The 24,800-nt window shown below is 38.1% G+C and overlaps 1 protein-coding gene across 1 annotated transcript in view; it reads right to left on the bottom strand.

Annotated features, from left to right (window-relative positions):
• mtmr14 (myotubularin related protein 14) overlaps window positions 1-24,800 on the bottom strand; it is a 48,919-nt gene that overhangs the window by 4,339 nt on the left and 19,780 nt on the right. The window contains exons 8-18 of the mRNA XM_062037831.1: window positions 22,849-22,919; window positions 22,695-22,769; window positions 19,144-19,210; window positions 16,942-17,027; window positions 13,920-13,996; window positions 11,511-11,547; window positions 9,553-9,623; window positions 9,424-9,482; window positions 6,300-6,432; window positions 6,059-6,235; window positions 2,591-2,797 (exon numbers count right to left, since the gene is read on the bottom strand). Of these exons, the coding sequence (XP_061893815.1) occupies window positions 2,591-2,797; window positions 6,059-6,235; window positions 6,300-6,432; window positions 9,424-9,482; window positions 9,553-9,623; window positions 11,511-11,547; window positions 13,920-13,996; window positions 16,942-17,027; window positions 19,144-19,210; window positions 22,695-22,769; window positions 22,849-22,919 (1,060 nt within the window). The remainder of the gene's footprint in view (window positions 1-2,590; window positions 2,798-6,058; window positions 6,236-6,299; window positions 6,433-9,423; window positions 9,483-9,552; window positions 9,624-11,510; window positions 11,548-13,919; window positions 13,997-16,941; window positions 17,028-19,143; window positions 19,211-22,694; window positions 22,770-22,848; window positions 22,920-24,800) is intronic.

Below are 24,800 nucleotides of genomic sequence, written 5' to 3'. Positions count from 1 at the left end.
CGCAATTTTTCAAGATTAATGCAGATTCCAAATACAGATCAGCAGGTACCAGAAGGTAAGAAAAGTTGCTTTTGCATAATATTGCGAAAACAAAACGCCAGATATGTTTTACCTTATACACACACCATAATAATACTTATATGTTGAAGCACAGTACAATCCATCAAGCGTGCGGCTTCCTAGCTTACAAAGTCTTACTAAAACATTTTGACAGATTTTTGAGCGCTGTGTGTAATGTTCTATATTATCAAAAGCACATATAAAATGTTGGTGTTGTTTAATTTAGTCATATTGCCATCATAGTGCAGTCTACACTATCTCTTATGCATGTCCCATTCCACTGTTATGCCGATGATGTTCAGATCTATTTACCTCTTAAGGCCACAGGACAGGTCGCACTTCAACCACTCCTTGACTGTCTGACTGACATTAAAGCATGGATGAGTGCTAACTTCCTCAACCTTAATGAGAGCAAGACCGAGATCATCATCTTCGGCGATACATCTCCAGTCTCGTTTGTCAGTGCTCTAGGTCCTCTGGGTGTAAACATCCGGTCCTCCGTGAGAAATCTCGGAGTGATCTTTGATAGTGCCTTCAACTTCACCAAACAGGTCAGCTCAGTGGTTAGTACCAGCTTTTACCATCTCAGAACCCCAGCAAAGACCAAGGCCTATCTCTCCCAGAGCGACCTGGAGACTGCTATCCACGCCTTCATCACACACGGGCTAGACAACAACAACAACTCACTGTACGCTGGCATTGATCAGGCATCACTCCGCCGTTTGCAGCTTGTGCAAAACGCGGCTGCCCGTCTCCTCACCAGTACCAAAAAACGCGAGCACATCACCCCAGTCCTGGCCTCACTCCACTGGCTCCCTGTCCGTCACCGCATTGATTTTAAATTACTTTAAATTTTTTAAAAATCCTTAAATAGTCTGGCCCCACAATACCTGACCGAGCTGCTGCATCACCATACCTCGTCTAGAGCCTTGAGGTCAGCTGACCAAATGCTTTTGGCGGTCCCCAGATCCAGGCTAAAGACCAGAGGGGACAGAGCCTTTTCCGTTGCCGCCCCTAAGCTCTGGAACAGCCTTCCCCTCCACATTAGGTCAGCCCAGAGCCTGGGGGTCTTCAAAACCCTCCTTAAGACCTACCTCTTCTTGCTGGCCTTTGACCCGAGCTGAGTCCACCCACTAGGCCACCATTTCTAGTCCCCCCCTCCCACCCCTTCGCTTTAGTTTTATTTTTCAATTTGTCACACTTTTATTATTATTATTCTGCAAATTTTTACTTTTTATTCGACCCCTTTTACCGTATTGCACTATCTTGTTCAGCCCATTCATTGTTTATGTTCTTTGTTTGGTTTAGTTTTTTGCTCTATGCTTTTTTTTAACCTGTAAAGCACTTTGGTTCAATTTAAAAGTTGTTGAAAACGTGCTATATAAATAAAGTTGACTTGACTTGACTGCCATCTAGTGGTCAGACTTATCATTTCAACATGTACCAAATAAAATTGCTTCGAGGTCGGAAAGCAAAACCAGAATTATTCTGTACATTAGGTGCACCGGGTTTTAAGGCACACTGTGGAGTTATAAGAAAAAATACGATTTTAAGTGCACCTTATAGTCCGCAAAATACGGTAAATGAAAATGAATAACTTTAATTGAACAAGTGTTTTATTATTATTATTTTTATTCTGCAAATGTTTACTTTTTATTCGACCCCTTTTACCGTATTGCACTATCTTGTTCAGCCCATTCATTGTTTATGTTCTTTGTTTGTTTTTTTTGTTTGGTTTAGTTTTTTGCTCTATGCTTTTTTTTGAACCTGTAAAGCACTTTGGTTCAATTTAAAAGTTGTTGAAAACGTGCTATATAAAAAAAGTTGACTTGACTTGACTTGACTGCCATCTAGTGGTCAGACATATCATTTCAACATGTACCAAATAAAATTGCTTCGAGGTCGGAAAGCAAAACCAGAATTATTCTGTACATTAGGTGCACCGGGTTTTAAGGCACACTGTCGAGTTTTGAGAAAAAATACGATTTTAAGTGCACCTTATAGTCTGTAAAATACAGTAAATGAAAATGAATAACTTTAATTGAACAAGTGTTTTATTATTATTATTTTTATTCTGCAAATGTTTACTTTTTATTCGACCCCTTTTACCGTATTGCACTTGCACTATCTTGTTCAGCCCATTCATTGTTTATGTTCTTTGTTTGTTTTTTTTTGTTTTGTTTAGTTTTTTGCTCTATGCTTTTTTTTAACCTGTAAAGCACTTTGGTTCAATTTAAAAGTTGTTGAAAACGTGCTATATAAATAAAGTTGACTTGACTTGACTGCCATCTAGTGGTCAGACATATCATTTCAACATGTACCAAATAAAATTGCTTCGAGGTCGGAAAGCAAAACCAGAATTATTCTGTACATTAGGTGCACCGGGTTTTAAGGCACACTGTCGAGTTTTGAGAAAAAATACGATTTTAAGTGCACCTTATAGTCTGTAAAATACAGTAAATGAAAATGAATAACTTTAATTGAACAAGTGTTTTAGCACGCCTCCACCAGAGGAAGCAGCTGTACTCACATGCGCCCATTGGGACCCTCCTCCTGGAAGCTGAAAGGCAGGGGGGAGTCATAGGGAGCAGCCACGGCAGACGAGGTGGAGGATGCGCAGGCCAGAGGCGGCGGCAAGGGAGGATGATCATGGATGCTGCCGCAACCTGATACTATCTGCCAACTGCCGTACTCTGTCGACAGGGAAGACCCAGAGCGAGCGTAGTCTGCTGCTAACCTGCAGGAGGACGGGACAGAAAGCGCTTCCATCTGTGATTGGTATTTTGGCTTTAATGTATCAATTTAAGCAGAGAAAAGGTTGCTGCTCTTCGTTTTTAAGCCTGTCACACATCGAGTGGAGCCAAGTGAGAAACCCAATCGGAGTTTCCAGCGTTTACTTTGTCAATGTCTGTATGAACTTAAACTGTAAAAGCATGCTTATGATATACTTTTATTCTTCAAAACTTCCATATTTCCCCTTTAATTTAGGAAACTCACACGGAATGGGCATTGTTGACGCTATTGCCTCTTTGGTGCTATGTTTAGCAAGAAAATATCCTTAATAGTATTAATAAACTAGATTAATAATATAATTGCATATTCAATAGCATCACCATACTGTATCTCGATATTGCTAAATAATGTTGGAAACCAAAGACTGCTGAGCAAGAAATCTAACTAAACAACGAAACAAAATAGAACTTCACACCATTAAAACTGCAGACATGAACGGTAGAGGACAGCCACATATTTGCAACAGGAAATCAACTGCAAAAACTGAAGTAATTATTTTTCTCATTAACGTCATGATCACAGCAATACGGCACTTGTTATTCTCAAATCAAATACAATACCTAGCAATGCACAAGTAAGTCCAACATTGTTTTTCACAGATTAAGGCGTAATAGGTGGGCCCCTCCAGCTGTAAAGACATATTTTCTACTTTAAAACATTGTGAGAGTACAAGTGAGTAACTTGAATAGCCGACGTCGGTGAAGATGAATAGTTCAAATCAGTGGTTCTCAAACTTTTTTCACCAAATACTACCTCAGAAAATAATTGTCTCTCCAAGTACAACCTTAATGACCAACATTAAAATACAGTAGAATAGTAAGCCTAAGTATTCTACTACTATATATTCTAGTATTCTACCTAAAAAATAAAGTGTACGGGCTATAGAGCGTTTTCTATTCGGGCTCCAGTACTATGGAATGCCCTCCCGGTAACAGTTAGAGATGCTACCTCAGTAGAAGCATTTAAGTCCCATCTTAAAACTCATTTGTATACTCTAGCCTTTAAATAGACCCCCCTTTTAGACCAGTTGATCTGCCATTTATTTTCTGCTCTGCCCCCCTCTCCTTCGTGACCACAGATGAAGCGCTAGCTGTCCAAAGTCGGGACCCAGGGTGGACCACTCATCTGTGCATCAGTTGGGGACATCTCTGCGCTGCTGACTTGTCTCCACTTAAGATGATCTCCTGCTGGCCCCACTATGGACTGGACTCTCACACTATTATGTTAGATCCACTATGGACTGGACTTTCACACTATTATGTTAGATCCACTATGGACTGGACTCTCACACTATTATGTTAGATCCACTATGGACTGGACTCTCACACTATTATGTTAGATCCACTATGGACTGGACTCTCACACTATTATGTTAGATCCACTATGGACTGGACTCTCACACTATTATGTTAGATCCACTATGGACTGGACTCTCACACTATTATGTTAGATCCACTATGGACTGGACTCTCACACTATTATGTTAGATCCACTATGGACTGGACTCCCACACTATTATGTTAGATCCACTATGGACTGGACTCTCACACTATTATGTTAGATCCACTATGGACTGGACTCTCACAATATTATGTTAGATCAACTATGGACTGGACTTTCACAATATTATGTTAGATCCACTATGGACTGGACTCTCACACTATTATGTTAGATCCACTATGGACTGGACTGTCACACTATTATGTTAGATCCACTATGGACTGGACTCTCACACTATTATGTTAGATCCACTATGGACTGGACTGTCACACTATTATGTTAGATCCATTATGGACTGGACTCTCACACTATTATGTTAGATCCATTATGGACTGGACTCTCACACTATTATGTTAGATCCACTATGGACTGGACTCTCACAATATTATGTTAGATCAACTATGGACTGGACTCTCACACTATTATGTTAGATCCACTATGGACTGGACTGTCACACTATTATGTTAGATCCATTATGGACTGGACTCTCACACTATTATGTTAGATCCACTATGGACTGGACTCTCACACTATTATGTTAGATCCACTATGGACTGGACTGTCACACTATTATGTTAGATCCATTATGGACTGGACTCTCACAATATTATGTTAGATCAACTATGGACTGGACTCTCACACTATTATGTTAGATCCACTATGGACTGGACTCTCACACTATTATGTTAGATCCATTATGGACTGGACTCTCACACTATTATGTTTGATCCACTATGGACTGGACTCTCACAATATTATGTTAGATCAACTATGGACTGGACTCCCACACTATTATGTTAGATCCACTATGGAATGGACTCCCACACTATTATGTTAGATCCACTATGGACTGGACTCTCACACTATTATGTTAGATCCACTATGGACTGGACTCTCACAATATTATGTTAGATCAACTATGGACTGGACTCTCACAATATTATGTTAGATCCACTATGGACTGGACTCTCTCACTATTATGTTAGATCCACTATGGACTGGACTCCCACACTATTATGTTAGATCCACTATGGACTGGACTCCCACACTATTATGTTAGATCCACTATGGACTGGACTCTCACACTATTATGTTAGATCCACTATGGACTGGACTCTCACACTATTATGTTAGATCAACTATGGACTGGACTCTCACACTATTATGTTAGATCAACTATGGACTGGACTCTCACACTATTATGTTAGATCCACTATGGACTGGACTCTCACAATATTATGCTAGATCCACTCGACATCCATTGCACTGGTCATCCCTGATGTGGGATCTGATCCGAGGATGTCGTTGTGGCTTGTGCTGCCCTTTGAGACACTCGTGATTTAGGGCTATATAAGTAAACATTGATTGATTGATATTCATGAAAAACAAGACAGAGGTTCTATTTAACAAGTATATTTAATATTTTGACCACTGTAACATTGCACACAGTTCAAACAGTAACACGGTTTGAATATTTATTGATTATTTGGCGTACGACTCGATGGATGCCTGCGTACCACAGTTTAAGAATCCGTACTCTTTAGAACACTATTTCTCTTAAAAGAGTATAAATCCACTCCATCCTATTTCAGTATTTTTTTTTAAATAATTGACTACACTTGTGTGCATGTTGGCTTTAAAAACATTCTTGTCACAGTCCTTGTAAAGCAGTGCAATTTTCCCAGATTCTGTTGGTTCTACTCACCTTCGGCCAGGGACAGCCAACGGGCTGCTGCCAGTGCGTGTGACGGCATGTTCCGAATGGTTGGAGGAGGAGGAGCTGGAAGACCTGGCCTCACTGAGGGGGTTTGGGAGCGGTTCATCTAGAGGGTTCGGTTTGGCCCACACGACCATTTGAGGAGAGGAAGTGGTGCCTTTTTTCCTAAGGAGTCAAACAGTGAGCATAAGATGCCACAGAAGATCTAATACGAGTGTGTGGTACCGACCAAGTGGACAGTGGAGGCTGGCTGGTGAAGAGGTCCACAGTGTCGCTGGTGAAGCTGGAAGCTACACCTGCCTCTTCAGTGATTAGCGAAAACTCACTGCTCAGACTGGTTACACTACCACGATCCCTGGACTCTGGAACAACACATCAGGAAATGAAAAGTCAAGTTTTAAAAAAACAGAACAGCTATTTCAAGCCACAATAAAAACAGGTAGAAAATACCACAAAGAAAATACACAGGGTTTAAAATGTAGTTTTTAAGTTGTTATAAATGATAGACTAATTACACTCAGCCTATTGATGAATAAACATCATACAAAGCCAAATATGAAAGCAACATGTCTTTTTGTATGATGAATTGTATGTTTTAATTATTTTTTGTTAATGTCTAATGTTTGTGTACCAAAACTGTGTAATGTTATTCTGTATGCATGCATTTATCAGGTCAGGGACAGACGCGGAAGGAGATTTTTACAACAAAGTTGTAAAGCTTAGTGATACATCAGATAGTAGGTGGGTTTTTTTTAACCTTCGCGTTCATATTTCGCTGTGTTTGTTGCATTTCCTTGATTGTAAAATATGTGGATGGAGAGGGGGTGTGACGTTCATATGTTGTAAATATTCAGTGTTTTATCGTTCATAGTTAATATTGTAAATCCCACATTCTTTATTTTCATGTACATTCTGGGTGTCTCATTCAGTAAAAACAAAATTAAATGTCATTCAGTTTTTTAAGGCGGTCTGTCATAACAATTTTAGCATTCAGACATTATTGTGAGGTTTGTATTAGTGTTCCTAAAAATAGATATGCCGGCCCCAGACACATTTTTTCCTGTAAATTTGGCCCCGAGGCAAAATAATTGCCCAGGCCTGGTCTAAGCTGTCTATAGCCAACATTGAAGGGAAACAGCAAAGTGGCCACTATAGACAGGTGGCCACTATACGCAGGTTTGAACTACAGTTGTGCTCATAGGTTTACATACCCTGGGAGAATTTATGATTTCTTGGCCATTCTTCAGAGAATATGAATGATAACACAAAAACCTTTTTTCCACTCATGCTTAATGGTTGTGTGAAGCTATTTATTGGCAAACAACTGTTTTTACTCTTTTTAAATCAAAATGACAACAAAAAAAAAGTACCCATATCATTCATATGCTGAAAATTTTAATTTCCCCTCGGGGATTACCAGTAATAAAGTATTTCTGATTCTGATTCTCTGAAGAATGGCCAATAAATCATAAATTCTCCCCGGGTATGTATACTTATGAGCACGACTGTATTTTGAATTTTTCGACCATCTTGATTTTTTTTTACCAATACATGCGTTACATATAGAGTGTGTGATTGGGTAATACATATGCTTTGTAGACAGGCATAACAGCCAAATAATAATAAACACATAAATAAGTAGAAAAGCACTGGGAGAGCGCACGCGTGTGACGAACGTTCAGCACTATGTGTGAAAACGACACATTTATCAAGCAAGAAGTGTGTTGTGGTGCAGATTCACCAAGAAGAACACAGCATACAGGTCAGATTGAAAGGATCATACGTCTTTAGTCTTTTCTCTACCTCTCTCTCAGCCTTCTATCCTTTCCTCACTTTTGCTATTCTTTCCTCTCCTCTCTCAGGGCTCGAATTTAACCACGGCAACTGCGACAAAAGCCGCGACCGCCCTCGTCATTTGCAGTGAGCCCTAAAAAATGTACCAACATCTGCGGCAAGAACATGCCGTGACCGCCCTTGACTTTTTACTTGTTAACGGACGAGGGATGTAACAGTAAACAGTGTAATGAGAATTAGCGATAAAATTCCAGACGGTTAGTAATACCGTCTAGTTTTTTAATTACCGAAAAAACGTCATTTATTAATGCATTTTAGGCAACATGAAGTCAGGGGCATGCGCACTAGCGTGGTTTGGCTTGATAATCATGGCGGACAAGCGACACAGACTTTGCTGCGGAGATTTCCCCTCAAAGAGGAGCCAAGCACTTGTTTTAACGTCATTTTCCCTCGCTTCCCGCCGTGCATTTAAGAGCGCACAGCTGTGTTTAGATGGAGAGAGGTGTGGACAATATTGGAAACACTTGTCCCCACTCTAAAGGTATACAGCGAAAAAGAAAACTATTTGATATTTTGCAGCAGGCGATGTGTCGTGAATGTTGTCACAACTTGTTTATAAAGTCTTTACTTTGTTTACTGGCATGTTCACTCATCCTTTATTTAACTGCAAACTGTATCAGTGTTCAAATAACATCAATACTGGCTAAAAATGTTTTGTCATCTCATCGAACTGAACGAAGGCTGTGAAGATTGTGTATTCAATGTGAGAGGTGTCACTCTTTATTTTTGTCGGCCAAACTGTTGTACTGAACCAAGAGAAGAACAAAGCTTGTTTATTAGACTTCATCTTCATTAGCCAAACTGCTTTGTTTTTTATTTTAATATTAAAAAGTAAACACAAGGTTTTTATACATTACTTGTGTTTTTTTCACGTCACAAGGGTATTACTTCAAAAACCATTCATGTGACACAGCATTTTGTTAATGTGTTATTGTGTATAGTTAATTCCTATATCACATCTGCTCAAACTCTTAATGGATCTGTCTCGATACATCATCTACATGTACATATAAATGTACATAACTGAAAAATAAAAAAACCTCCCTCTATCAAAATGTAAAAATAAAGATAAAGGCATGCTTTGGAGCTCCTGCCTCCAAAGAAAATAATGATTGCCTTGGTGCCCTAAAATACGAGCCCTCCTTTAAGGTAACAGTTTCCTTGACCTTAAAAAGTTAAAATTCAAGGCCTGCAGAACTGATCAGGTGAACTATCTACACCTGGGCCCTGGTGCAGTGTTTTATTTGAAGTGTTTTTGTCACAGTTGTTTTGCCAATGAAAGTGTGTCAAGTGTGTAAATAGTCCAGTCTCCTTTGCTTTGTTGTTGCTTTAAAGCCGGGTCGTGACATCCTCACATTCATTCAACGACACATTTTACGTCTTTCTATAGTGAAACTAGTTTGTGAAATGTGTCTGTGGAGGGGCGATTGCAACATAATTGTTAACGCTGTTCACATGCATGTCTTTGTCCGAGCGGTGATTAACTTGAAGTGACTTACTTAACTGGCAGAGGTCCTCTAGGGTGAAGTCGCTCTCCTTCAAGTGGGAGTTCTTCCTTCTGCAAGCAAGGAGCACGATGAAAAACAGCAGCTCGACATCAGGATGGCATGCATGAACATACAACACACCTCTGTTTTCGAACAGCAGAGAATTTCTCTGAGACAATGTGCTTCAAAAAATTGAAGCAGAAAAAGAAAATCTGAAAGAGAAAGAATACTTTGGTCAAAGGGAGGAACACCAAATTAAATGACATACATTTAGGTTCATTGTTAGCGTTGAGCGGCCATTTTCATTACCAACCACAACCCTTCTGTCAAATATGTATAAGTAATTCATCAAGTCATTTTTTATTATTTTATTGTCTATTCTTGCCAACAAACTGAGAATGAGACAATGATTGACAGTATATGATTTCAAATGGTTTAGGAACAAAGACATTTGTTTTTTGTATTTTTAAATGTTCTGAACAACAAAATGTGTTAATACAGCCTTCAAATAACTTTTATACAATTTCATGTTTTGTATGTTTTAGTTTGAAATCTCGCCCCAAAGGCCGCATTTTCGAAAGTTTCCACCCTGCCTTTTTTTTTTTTTTAAGTGAAAGATATAAAGTATGCCAAATAAGTATTTGATCTAGGGCTGCAACAACTAATCGATTAAATCGATTAAAATCGATTATAAAAATAGTTGGCAATTAATTTAGTCATGGATTCGTTGGATCTATGCTATGCGCTGAGGCTACGTTTTTTTTATTTTTTTTCCCCATAAACCTTTATTTATAAACTGCAACTAGGGCTGCAACTAACGATTAATTTGATAATCGATTAATCTGTCATTTATTACTTTGATTAATCAATCTAAATCGGATAAAAGAGACAAACTACATTTCTATCCTTTCCAGTATTTTATTGAAAAAAAAAATAGCATACTGGCACCCTACTTATTTTGATTATTGTAAGCTGTTTGTACATGTTGCAGTTTATAAATAAACGTTTATTAAAAAATAAAAAATAAAAAATAAAAAGAATAAATTGCCTCTGCGCATGTGCATAGCATAGATCCAACGACTTGATGACTAAATTAATCGCCAACTATTTTTACAATCGATTTTAATCGATTAGTTGTTGCAGCCCTAACTGCAACATTTACAAACAGCTGAGAAACAATAATCAAAATAAGTACAAAAACAGCGCCAGGGCGGCGCTGAGGCCATGTCTCATGAGGTGGCAGTAAGCCAGCCAATGATGTGCCATGTGCAGCTCACGTGACGACGCCGTCTCCTTTGCCTGGAAAAATTTGAAAAATGGCGGAGGAAAACAGCTCAGCGGGGAAACATCTTCAGGTTATTGCTTCAATGGAGAAAAGTGTACGACCTAAGTCGTCAAAAGTGTGGGAACACTTCACTTTAAAGACTTCAAAAAAGACCGTTTCCTTTTGTGAGTAACGTTAACGTTATGCCTTTGTTGCAACGCGGGGCTGATAATGTGTCTCCGGCACTTTTGACTCCGTTTTGAGGGAGAAAACGCACGGTTACCAATTTGGAAATAAACGTAACGGACAGAAATATCTCAGGTTGGTTTCATAATGGATCAATGTAGCCAGGCCCGATAAAGCTATATAAATCTATTTAGATTTGAGTGACGCTTTACTATAACTAAACGTTATGAAGGTGCTGGAATATTTCATGCTATTATTCAGAAGCAGCCTAAAATGAATCATTTATTATTCACAACAGAAACGTGTACAATATCTGATTCAGTTCTGATTGATGAGTTACATTTCTGTGTTATTATTGGTGTATGCTGCATCCCCAATGTCTTATTTATTTGGCAAGTTGAAAGAACATGGTGCCAGTATGCTGTTTTTTTCCAATAAAATACTGGAAAGGATAGAAATTTAGTTGGTCTCTTTTATCCGATTAATAATCGATCAATCGAAGTAATAATCAACAGATTAATCGATTATCAAATGAGTTGTTAGTTGCAGCCCTAATTTGATCCCCCGTTTGTAAGCTGACCTCCTTACACTCAGTCCATCATTGTTATGGTCATACAAACAGAGAATGACAGAAGAAAAGCGAGTGTACCTCCTCCCCCTTGGAGAGTCGGTCTGGCAGCATGTGACTGCAGATAGAAACAGAACGATGGAACATTGTTAGGAGGAAGTGAAACAACATGGACGTTGCATTTGTAACAAGGTCCATGTATTTGAAAAGAAGAACTTTGTGAACATATGTAATGCATAAAGAGCTACATTACCGTTCAAAAGTTTGGGGTCACCCAAACAATTTTGTGGAATAGCCTTCATTTCTAAGAACAAGAATAGACTGTCGAGTTTCAGATGAAAGTTCTCTTTTTCTGGCCATTTTGAGCGTTTAATTGACCCCACATATGTGATGCTCCAGAAACTCAATCTGCTCAAAGGAAGGTCAGTTTTGTAGCTTCTGTAACGAGCTAAAGTGTTTTCAGATGTGTGAACATGATTGCACAAGAGTTTTCTAATCATCAATTAGCCTTCTGAGCCAATGAGCAAACACATTGTACCATTAGAACACTGGAGTGATAGTTGCTGGAAATGGGCCTCTATACACCTATGTAGATATTGCACCAAAAACCAGACATTTGCAGCTAGAATAGTCAATTACCACATTAGCAATGTATAGAGTGTATTTCTTTAAAGTTAAGACTAGTTTAAAGTTATCTTCATTGAAAAGTACAGTGCTTTTCCTGCAAAAATAAGGACATTTCAATGTGACCACAAACGTTTGAACGGTAGTGTATACGAACATCTATATTGTATAAAGAGCTACAGTATGTGAACATCTATATTGTATAAAGCAATATGGGCCCTATTCTTCAGTTTGTGCTTAAGTGATTTTTTTTGCACGGCTGAAGTTTTGCACCTTTTTCTTGTGTGTATTCTCCCTATCTAGCCCGCGGACTCGCCCACCCCGCGTAAATCATGCAAATGTGCTTAAGTCGTGAATGAAGGCGAGCTCACTACCAATGATGTGGATGCCTTTTTTTTCTTGGTTGCAGGAAAATTGCGGAAGTTGAAGTTTTTCCAACACGTGTGAAAGTCGTAGAAACCTGTGTAAAAGATAACACTAAATTTGAAAACGTCGTATTATTCCAGGCAGTGCTTGTCACTTGAACGTGTGTCGCCATGGTGATGTAGTGCGTGTATGCACACTGCAACAGCTTCTTCGTCCTGGCTGGATGTGAATAATAATCTGTAGATTAAACTTTGTTTACTTGTTATTATAAGCACCCTGTTATTGGTGATGTTACTAGTTCTGTTAAGTGTGAATATTTGTGAAGCCGTGACACGTCAGCTGTTTGTGTGTCCCCGTGTGCTTGCACGGGATGCGTGACAGCTGACAGAAACCGTCAAAAGAAATTAATGGAATCAATTGATAGAAGCTACATTATATTTGCGATTTCTATTAAATAGTCGCATAATTCAATGATCACAGATGCAGATGAAATCGCTGCATTGAACGTTTGTACCAGGATGTTGAAACATGGCAGATATACACGGAGTACCCTTCCACTGGGGTCGCACTCACAAGACTAAAGTGTGTATTTGTGCTTTGTTAGTTAATACAGAGTAGCATTATGGTCCCTTTGTCTTCATCTCAATGGAAGTTTCCAGGTTTGTCATTCAAAGCATTCAAAATAGATTTGATAGTTTGCTGAGAGTTTGGTAACATCATCATAGCTGTTTTTGGACTCATGTTTGCTTTTTCTCTATGTGTGTATTTCAGTTCCTTTCTTGTGACCTTATTTTGGAAGTTTCACTTCCTTGTGCCGTGCACAGGCTTCCACACCTGCTGCCTGATTGGCAACCAGGACGCACCTGTACCCGGTTGTCGATCAGTCTCCTATTTCAGACAGGGTTGGATCATTGCTTTGCTTTGCTTGACGTACACGTGTTGTTCCCTTGACAAAAGAAGCTCCGTGCCTTGTGCATCTACTTTTGCACTCGCCTTCTTTTTTCTTCCACCGATCATTTTGTGAGACAGTTTTCTGTTCATTTATCGCCTTCTGTTTATATTAAATAACAGTATTTTTTCCTCACAGTTTGCCTCCCGCCTCTTCCAGCTTCTGACAAGTTTCTTTTATAATGTTATTATGTGTGGTGCACACTGCATCCAACACTTCAAGTGCAATATAATAATACACCTTCAAGGAGCGCTGGACTTATTCCAGCCTAAGAGGCGTATAAGAACAACACTACTTAGGTCGATAGGAGAATACGTGGAAGGCCAGATTTGAAAGGCAATGCCCAAATTTGAGGGTTGCTCCATTCAAAGTGCACATCTCGAATGAAGGCGCGCACTGACAGACTAAAGTCGAGGAGAAGAAGGCTGTGCAGCCAGAATCAGAATTTTTTACTTAAGCACTTGGGAGAATAGGGCCGGAACTTAACATCTATCTATATTGTATAAGGTGCAATTGTATAGTGCAATTATATAGTGACTATTACTGATTACCCAAAGAGAAACCAGTCGTAAGCAATGGTCAAATAGAGGATCTGGGCCGGCTCCAGACTGGCGTGCACAGCACCATCCTGTGAAGATGACATTTAATTATTGACACCAGTTTGATTAAAAAGAGAGTAGAATGTATCATTCAATGAGACTACAAAGACATAGTAGAATACAGTACAGTATCATATAGCATAGTAGAATATAGTCACACAGTATAGTAGAATGTAGTAGTAGAGTAAAGTAGCTTATAGTATAGCAGAATATAGCAGTTCAATAAAGTAGAATATACAGTAATAGCACAGAAGAACATAGTAGTACATCGTAGCATTGTAGAATCTAGAAGTCCAATATAGAAGAATAGTAGATAGTGGTATAGTATAGTAGCATCTACCACCCTCCTGGCCTTTATTCTGACTTTATTAGCAAATCTTCTGAGTTTGATTCTGACTTGGCGACTAATGCAGATAATATCGTTATCATGGGTGATTTTAATATTCGTAGGAATAATCTGTTAGACCCTCCAAGCGTGCCGCTCCTGACTATAATAGGCAGTTGTGGTCTTACACAAATACGAGAACCCACTCATCGCCACGGTAACACCTTGGATCCCGTTTTAGTCCAGGCTGTTTCCACCTCTAAAGTCATGGTACTCCCATATACCAAAGGAATGTCCGATCACTACCTCATAAAAGTTGAAGTTATGAACCATTGTCAATGTTCTGATAATGAAAAATGATTTAGCATCCATAATATTAGCGCTAAGACAACCACAACTCTCTCAAGCCTACTGCCCTCAGCAATGGCACAGTTCCCCAATTATGTGGGCTCTATCGATAAATGAAAAAGAGGCGCACCTCCTGGTTCACAGGAGAAATCAGAGCTCTCGACCAAACTAAAGGTTTTCCGTCAAACTTGGAATGATAGTTTAATAACCTACACACCTTTGCCTTAGCTAAAACATATTACTACTCCAATCTCATCCGTCTCAATAAAAATGATCCTAAATATTTGTTTAACACAGTAGTATTGTTAACACAACAAGGACCGTCTACCAGTAGCTCCAATCACTCAGCTGACGACTTAATGTACATGTTTTCTAAGAATATTGAGCTCATTAGAAACAAGATTAAAGACACCACGTACAAGCTCCAACTGGATTCTATACATATATGCATTACGGCAAATGCTCCGCGAAAAAATCTCTCATTTTAAAGAGGTAACGTTGGAGAAACTCTTGTGACTCGTTAATGGGACAAAACAAACATGTCTACACGACTTACTTCCTGGGAAATTTATTAAGGAGTTGTTTGTATTATTAGGACCATCAGTGCTAAATATTATCAACTTATCACTCTCCTTAGGTACTGTTCCCCCAGCATTTAAAACAGCGGTTATTCGTCCTCTGCTTAAAAGACCTAACCTCGACCCTGACTTTCTTCTTAACTACCGGCCGGTGTTGCACCTCCTGTTTTAACTCTAATATCCTTGAAAAAATGGTTGCACGGCAACTAAATGAACATTTAGCGTCTAACAATCTTTTTGAACTTTTTCAGCCAGGTTTCAGAGCTAATCATTCTACTGAGACAGCTCTTGCAAAAGTGACAAATGATTTGTTGCTAACTATGGATAGCTATGGATGGCCTTGATACCATTAACCACAACATTATTTTAGACCGCATGAAATCTCGTATGGGTATGTCAGAATGAACTTTTTCCTAGTTTAGCTCCTATCTCATTGAAAAGACGCACTGCCTACCCCAGAACAATGTAACTTCTACGTACATTAAGGTTTACCTGCAAGATCCCTCAAGGATCGGTTCTTGGTCCTGTACACTTAAGCAACTATATGCTGTCGCTCGGCGTAATTATACGCAAATATGGTGACATCCAACTTTACATGCCATTCAGGTGCGATTAAGGTTTTTTTGTTTCTAATGCACAAAATATCAAAAAGTTCAGCACGGTCTTATGTTGTTGACTATATTGTGCCATATGGCTCGTACCGAAATCTACGTTCCAAAAACATCGGCTTGTTAGTGACCTCCAGAGCCCAAAAAAAGTCTGCAAGCTCGAGAGCGTTTTCTATTTGGACTCCAGTAATCTGGAATGTCCAACCAGCAATAGTTAGAGATGCTACATCAGTAGAAGCATTCAAGTCCCACCTTAAAACTCATTTATATGGCTTAGCTTTTAAATAGACCCCTTTTTGGACCAGTTGATCTGCCGCTTTTCTGCTTTGTCACCCTCTCTCCTGCCTGGAGAGGATAGCAGGTGGCCGTGGTTAATTTGTGGCGAGGTACCAGTCTGGAGGAGGTGTTAGCTGACCCAAAATGAGACCAGAGATGGACCACTCGTCCTTGCAAAGCTATGGACATCTCTGCGAAGCTGCCCGGATGAGACTGGAAGACGATTCACCGCCCCCATGACTATCTCTTGGTTTCTTGATGGACTGGACTCCCACTTAATTAGTTTATCAATGATTTAATTTAAAATATCTAGCGCAGCTGGGATAGGACAGGGATAAGGACAAGCAATAGAAAACTGATGGATGGAATTTTACAATTGGGGGCGGCGTAGCTCAGTTGGTAGAGCTGCCGTGCCAGCAACTTGAGGGTTACAGGTTCGATTCCAGCTTACGCCATCCTAGTCACTGCCGTTGTGTCCTTGAGCAAGACACTTTAACCATCTTGCTTCCAGTGCCACCAACACTGGCTTAAATATAGTTTAATTGTAGATAATGGGTTTCACTGAGTAAAGCGCTTTGAGAGAAAAAGCGCTCTATAAATATAATTCACTTCAATTCAACAACTGTACCCACTCAGCATCCGTTGCAGCCGGTCACTCTGGAAGGGGTTCCCTACTTCTGAGATACCTTTCAAGGTTTCTTATTTTTCCCCCATCTGGGTTTGTTTTTTAGTTTTTCCTTGCCCAGATGTGGGTTTGGATCAGGGGATGTCGAGACACTCCTGATTAAGGGCTACATGAATTCAATTTGATTGATTGATATAGCGGAATATAAACTTACTGCCCAAAGAGACAGCCTGAGAAGAGAAACAAAGAGAGGAGTTCGATCCCAGCCTGATATGCAGTGCACAAGAAGACCATTGTCATCTGTAAAAAAGAAAATATGTACGTTAAATCCAAATTTATATTTCAAATGTAATGATTTCATTGTATTAGCATTTTCTGTCATTAATCATTGTGACTCCCTGCAAATATTTATTATAGGCAACCCTGCTAGCCAAAAGTACCTTTTAGCAGCTACTTATTTGTATTAAATGTCAATGCATTCAGTCATGCGGCTGCCCATGTCCATGTTGAACATTGGATTACATGCTGACTTGATCATGTTTACAAGGATATCAACAGTACAGTGTACTCTCCTCACTGTGCGGTTCACTTGCTACAGTCTCAGGTATGTAATACAATTTCAAATGATACCACTATGGCAACAACTAAAGCTATTTGACCTATGTTTGCTCGCACACTATTGGATGATGGCGACCAACCTGAGCACCGTGTTCAATCCTGATATCTGACTGACCATTGCATCAGTCTCCTCTGTTAGCAGTGTTGCTCTGTTGTGTATTAGTGACATTTCTGTATAATAATCATAATTATTTATCTATGATGTCGCCTAAAGGAACTAGCTTTGGCAAGCTTCAAAGCCATTAGTCTAAGTTAGCGCTTTTGATTGATTGATTGATTGATTGAGAAGTTTATTGACTTCTTAAAGGATTGAATCCATGTAATGCTTTAAAAAGGGAAATGGATGGCACAAAAAGCCAAAAGGCTTGTTTCCAATGTGGTCCATTACATATTCATCACATTTGATAATTAAATAATAAAAGATATATAACCTGTAACATGTATATAAAAAATTACATGAAAAAAATGTATAAATTATGTACATATACACAGTGTACATGTCAGGTGATTTGAAAAACAATATATACAAAAAATGGAGGGGGGGGGGGGGTTATATACACTATGTACATGACAGTATGTACATGATGCACATGTTGACTCCAAGAGTGTGCAAAACAGAATGAGAAAATATATATACACTATAACCACATATAAACCTGTTTGACGCTTCGAAGAGTTGCTGGGGATCAATTTTGGTTCAGATCAGGTAGAGGTTGAGCTGAGCCATGATTTTATGGCAGTTTTAAAATTTAGTAGGGAAGTCCAAATTTTAAGGTCTGTTGGTAGTGCATTCCACTGTGTGGTGGCAAAATAGTAGAATGCATTTTTTCCACTATTGTGTCAATGATCAGCATATATGTTGCATATTAATGAAAACAGATGCAAAATGGATTGCACGCCTTTTTCTGCTCACTTAACGGACGCAATCCGATATGCACAGTAGATCAGCTTTGCGTGTGATAACAAGATGGCACGTGTTTTAGTACACGCAAACCTTTAGTAAAGCAGGCTCTTAGTGTTGGACTTGCACTTTTCTTAAAATACACACTGTAAACCAAGGGTGTCCTTAAATGGCCAGGGGACATTTTTGGCCCACAGTTTTTTTTAAATTGTGTTATTAATTAGATGTTTTATTTGATGTTACATTAATTCGCATTGCCACCTTTAATATAAAACATATATAGCTTATAATACAGTACATTGAGATAAATACAAACTTCAATGCAAATTTTATCAAAGTGGCCCCCACATTATGTTTTGCTGTTTCTTACCTAAAAATGAACTGAACTGTAACCTTAACACCGATGTACGTACCAACTTGTTTTAATGTTATTTTTATTCAAAACAAATGCATAAACTTCAACCTGGCTTTTAAACTTTTGGATTTCTAAGGATGCAGCCCCATCACAATGTATCGAGTACAACCAGCTTATAGGCTGCGATGTTACAACTGCGATGTTAACTTGCAATAGTTCAATGATTTGAGACTCCAGAACAAACTAATGCATGGTTGAGGCACAAGAAACCTCCTGCAAGAAAACTTGGAACATTCAACATACAGATATCGGAATGCTGAATGTGAAAGAGCAGTGAATAAATTCATATACTTTGCAAGTAATTACCCTTCTTCTTTTTCATGTATTTGTATTTTTTTCCTAAATTTTATTCCTTATGGTCTGAGAAATGTCTTAAATTTGACTCGTTTAAACTCTGAATTAATATTTTTATTTGATTGAGTGAAAAAAATAATAGTTTGTGACACAATTAGTCAGTAAATGTGTGACAAAACAAAGCATACCATCACTGTTGATGATATGCAGCAGCAGCTTCAGGTAGTTTTGTGTCTGCTCCACCAGATCCCAGGACTGAAAACACACAAGCAGGGAAAACATACAAAAGGCTCAAACAGGAGCAAGTGACATGTTTAATTAATCATGCATCAATAGAATTTTCCATTGATTGTTGAAATCCAATATAGATGTGGGATTGCATATTTAAAAGGGGTTATATTATGATTTTTTTCTATATTTTAACACTTTCTTGTTACATACATACATTACATAACATGTAATGGTGGTTCTTTGGTCAACATTTTGCATAAATCATTTTTTTACAGACCATCTTCAAGCCGCTTTCTGATTATCTCTGCAAGTTGTGGGTGGCATGGCTCAGATGGTAGAGTGGCCATGCCAGCAACTTGAGGGTTCTGCGTTCCGCCATCTTAGTTACAGCCGATGTGGCTTTGGGCAAGACGCTTCACGCACCTCGTGGTTAGCGCCTTGCATGGCAGCTTCCACCATCAGTGTGTGTGAATGGGTGATTGTGACATGTGATTTAAAGTGTTTTGGGTATCGTGCAGGCAAAGTAAAGCGCTATATAAATAGAGACCATTTACGTGCCAACGCTCCCCTCCAGGCTAAGCCTACTACCCTGTAAACTGTGTTGTAGTTTTTACCGCTTACATATGGAGTCTACTGACAGATTAAGTTAGAATCATACGCTACTTAGTATTAGAAATGGCAACAGCGGAGGATGCATGTGCATGTGCGAGCCAGTCTGCCCCACAACAAGAGGATAGAGAGAAGTAAGGAACTTATTGACTACACTATAACTTTGAACAACAACTGAATTAGAATGGTGGACTTTGCGAAAAGCTTTTAGGGTAAACCAGGGGTCACCAACCTTTTTGAAAGCAAGAGCTACTTCTTGGGTACTGATTAATGCGAAGGGCTACCAGTTTGATACACACTTAAATAAATGCCAGAAATAGCCAATTTGCTCAATTTACCTTTAACTCTATGTTATTATTAATAATTAATGATATTTACACTTAATTAATCGGTTTAAAAGAGGAGAAAACACGAAAAAAATGACAATTAATTTTGAAACATAGTTTATCTTCAATTTTGACTCTTTAAAATTCAAAATTCAACTGAAAAAAAGAAGAGAAAAACTAGCTAATTCGAATCTTTTTTGAAAAAATTTAAAAATAATTTATGGAACATCATTAGTAATTTTTCCTGATTAAGATTAATTTTAGAATTTTGATGACATGTTTTAAAAAGGTTAAAATCCAATCTACACTTTGTTAGAATATATAACAAATTGGACCAAGCTATATTTCTAACAAAGACAAATCATTATTTCTTCTACATTTTCCAGAACAAAAATTTGAAAAGAAATTCAAAAGACTTTGAAATAAGATTTAAATTTGATTCTACAAATTTTCTAGATTTGCCAGAATAATTGTTTTGAATTTTAATCATAATAAGTTTGAAGAAATATTTCACAAATATTCTTCGTCGAAAAAACAGAAGCTAAAATGAAGAATTAAATTAAAATGTATTTATTATTCTTTACAATAAAAACAATAAATTTACTTGAACATTGATTTAAATTGTCAGGAAAGAAGAGGAAGGAATTTAAAAGGTAAAAAGGTATATGTTTTTAAAAATCCTAAAATCATTTTTAAGGTTGTATTTTTTCTCTAAAATTGTCTTTCTGAAAGTTGTAAGAAGCAAAGTAAAACATTAATGAATTTATTTAAACAAGTGAAGACCAAGTCTTTAAAATATTTTCTTAGATTTTCAAATTCTATTTGAGTTTTGTCTCTCTTAGAATTAAAAATGTCGGGCAAAGCGAGACCAGCTTGCTAGTAAATACATAACATTTAAAAAATAGAGGCAGCTCACTGGTAAGTGCTGCTATTTTTAGAACAGGCCAGCGGGCTACTCATCTGGTCCTTACGGGCTACCTGGTGCCCGCGGGCACCGCGTTGGTGACCCCTGGGGTAAACCTATACCATATATGGCAGACCTGGGCAAATTAAGGCCCGGGGGGCCGCATGCGGCCCATTAAACTTTTCAATCTGGCCCGCCAGACATTCCCAAATAATTTTTTTAGATCTTTAAGATGGAAACTGTAGCTGCCACTATGATGTGCAGTGATGTTTTCAAATGACCGTAAGTCTTGAACTATATAAAGTATTTCAATGGTTGGAATCTGCACTTTTGCATGATATACTAGTTACTATGGTCATCTAATTAGTTATGATGGTCATCTAATTAGTTAGTATGGTAATCTAATTAGTTAGTATGGTAATATAATTAGTTACTATGGTCATGTAATTAGTTATGATGGTCATGTAATTAGTTAGTATGGTAATCTAATTAGTTAGTATGGTAATATAATTAGTTACTATGGTCATCTAATTAGTTATGATGGTCATCTAATTAGTTAGTATGGTAATCGAATTAGTTAGTATGGTAATATAATTAGTTACTATGGTCATCTAATTAGTTACTATGGTAATCTAAGTCATAGCAGCTCAGACGAGGCACCAAGCAGTGTGGGTGGGGAGCGTTTCCACAGAGTGTTTCCAGAGCAGCCAGCCTGAAATGTGGGTGTCAGGGACAGACACGGAAGGAGATTTTTACAACAAAGTTCTAAAACTTAGTGATGTATCAGATGTATCAGATTGTAGGTGGGGGTTTTTTTACCCTTCACTTTCATATTTCGCTGTGTTTGTTGCATTTCGCTTGATTGTAAAATATGTCGATCAGAGGGGGGGGTGACGTTCATATGTTTTCAATATTCAGTTTTTTATCGTTCATAGTTAATATTGTAAATCCAGCATTCTTTATTTTCATTTACATTCTAGGTGTCTCATTGGGGCAATCCGGTATAGCTCGGTTGGTAGAGTGGCCGTGCCAGCAACTTGAGGGTTGCAGGTTCGATCCCCGCTTCCGCCATCCTGCCGTTGTGTCCTTGGGCAAGACACTTTACCCACCTGCTCCCAGTGCCACCCACACTGGTTTAAATGTAACTTAGATATTGGGTTTCACTATGTAAAGCGCTTTGAGTCACTAGAGAAAAAGCGCTATATAAATATAATTCACTTCACTTCATTCAGTAAAAAAAATGTAAAATTCCATTCAGTTTTTTAAAGCGGTCTGTCATAACGTTTTTAGCATTCAATCAGACATTATTGAGAGGTTTTGTATTAGTGTTCCTAAAAGTAGATATACCGGCCCCCAGACACATTTTTTTTGTACATTTGGCCCTCCGAGTCAAAATAATTGCCCAGGCCTGATATATGGAGATATCCGCGGACGTAACTAAGGCACAATACGTCACTTAAGTCTTAAACTCCAAATGGCTCGTTTAGAAAGAGGCAAAAGGGTTTTAATAATATCCCCGCCACACCTTCATGGTCTGGATTAAAAGTTGCGGATAGCAAACACACAAAAACAGGCACCAACAAGTAAGAAAAGTTGGTTCTTCATAGTATGACCCCTTTAAGCCACATGAAATTAATGTTTAGCTTGCTGAAAGAACAAAAGAGGTCACCTGGTACTGAGCCCAGTCGATGTTTAGGTTTTTAGTGAAGCATGGCGGGATTGTCAAAGGAGCGTCCACAAAGTCCTGCCAAGGACAAACAATGATTGGTCATAAAAGTGTTCCAACTGCTACCAGGAGGGTAGAATACATGTGCACTGGTTACCTGGTTCCAGTTGAACACCAGGCCCTCAGCCGTGTAGTCCCTGTCCTTGTAGTCCTTAAAAAACTCACATCCTGAACACAAATTGAACACATGCTTATGAAGCAACAACAAAGGAACATTCAACACAAATACTCAGCTCCACTAAAAAGAAAAAAAATTCACAGGACTGAAGTTATACTAAACCAGGAGTTGGCAACCCAAAACCTTGAAAGAGCCATATTGGACCAAAAATACAAAAAAACTCATCTGTCTGGAGCCACAAAAAATGAAAAGTATTATAATGAAGGCAACACATGATGTAAGTGTCTATATTAGCCTACTATCAAAATGACTTTAAAAGCCTTACATAAGTGTTATAATGAAGACAACACATGATGTAAGTGTCTATATTAGCCTACTATCAAAATGACTTTAAAAGTCTTATATAAGTGTTATAATGAAGGCAACATATGATGTAAGTGTCTATATTAGCTATATTAGCCTACTATCAAAATGACTTTAAAAGTCTTATATAAGTGTTATAATGAAGGCAACATATGATGTAAGTGTCTATATTAGCCTACTATCAAAATGACTTTAAAAGCCTTACATAAGTGTTATAATGAAGACAACACATGATGTAAGTGTCTATATTAGCCTACTATCAAAATTACTTTAAAAGTCTTATATAAGTGTTATAATGAAGGCAACATATGATGTAAGTGTCTAGGGGATGGGTCAAATGCAGAGGACAAATTTCCCCACACCTAGTGTGTGTGACAATCATTGGTACTTTAACTTTATATTAGCCTACTATCAAAAAATGAGGCATAATGATGCCATATGTACATACAACTAGCCTGAATAGCATGTTAGCATTGATTAGCTTGCAGTCATGCACTGACCAAATATGCCTGATTAGCACTCCAACAAGTCAATAACATCAACAAAGCGCACCTTTGTGCATTCACGCACAGCATTAAACGTTTGGTGGACAAAATAAAAGACAAATAAGTAGTGGAAGATTTTACATGTAAACAAACTGTTGCGTCACAGTCCACACTATGGTGAGGTGAAATTAGTAGGACAAAACTATGTTCACCAAATAGTGTCATCAGTGAAGCATACACACAAACATTAAACAGTGGGCTTTCTAGCGATTGGGAAGGTTTGTGTCATGTTTGTCCTCAAACAAAAAACATACTAAAACAAAAAAAATATTTCCCCCCCCCATCTTTTTCCATTTTCAATCCTTTTTTAAAAATGCTCCAGGGAGCCACTAGGGTGGCGCTAAAGAGCCACGGGTGGCTGACCCCCGTACTAACCCAATTTTATTGATTGACACGGCCTAAAATGACAGATTGATTGATTGATTAAAATGTTCTTAACGTGCGGTGGTAAATGTGTTGGAACATAAATAAATGTTTAAGATGGATAAATACTTTTCAAGTGTATTTCAAGTGTGTGTCTTTGGCAGTGTTACTTTCTGTTATCATAATTATTTACAATCATTATTAGTTATAATGATTTAAAACAGTAAAGCAATTTCACAGTGAACTCTGAGTATGTGATTTACTACCATTTAGTGTCTAATTTTAGATCTGTGTGGTATGAAACGAGTAAATCATCAATACAGTATTTGTTTTCCAATTCTTGTTGAAATTCTGTTCTTTTTGAGGTTACAAGGAACTCTTTAAACATTAAAAACAATTCATAGAATCACATGTTGATTCAATATTATTGAAAAAAAAAATCAGCCTCAAAACCCTGCAACTTTTGCTGCTGCTTTCTGAAAAAGCTGTTCATTTTAAGTTCATTTCAGCCATAACTATCACCAAAAAAAATTCTCAATTCTGAGCAAAATATGATCTAATCACAAAAAATAAATAAAAAATACAATACTAGTACTTTGTTTTTCCACCGCTGGCTTTTACAACATTTTGCAGTCTATGAGAAGATGGACTTAACGAGTG

Source organism: Entelurus aequoreus, linkage group LG26 (genome assembly GCF_033978785.1).
Source record: "Entelurus aequoreus isolate RoL-2023_Sb linkage group LG26, RoL_Eaeq_v1.1, whole genome shotgun sequence".
In the NCBI taxonomy this organism is placed as follows: domain Eukaryota; kingdom Metazoa; phylum Chordata; class Actinopteri; order Syngnathiformes; family Syngnathidae; genus Entelurus; species Entelurus aequoreus.
Note: the sequence above shows the minus strand (reverse complement) of the source record. Positions and strands in the feature narration are given on the sequence as shown.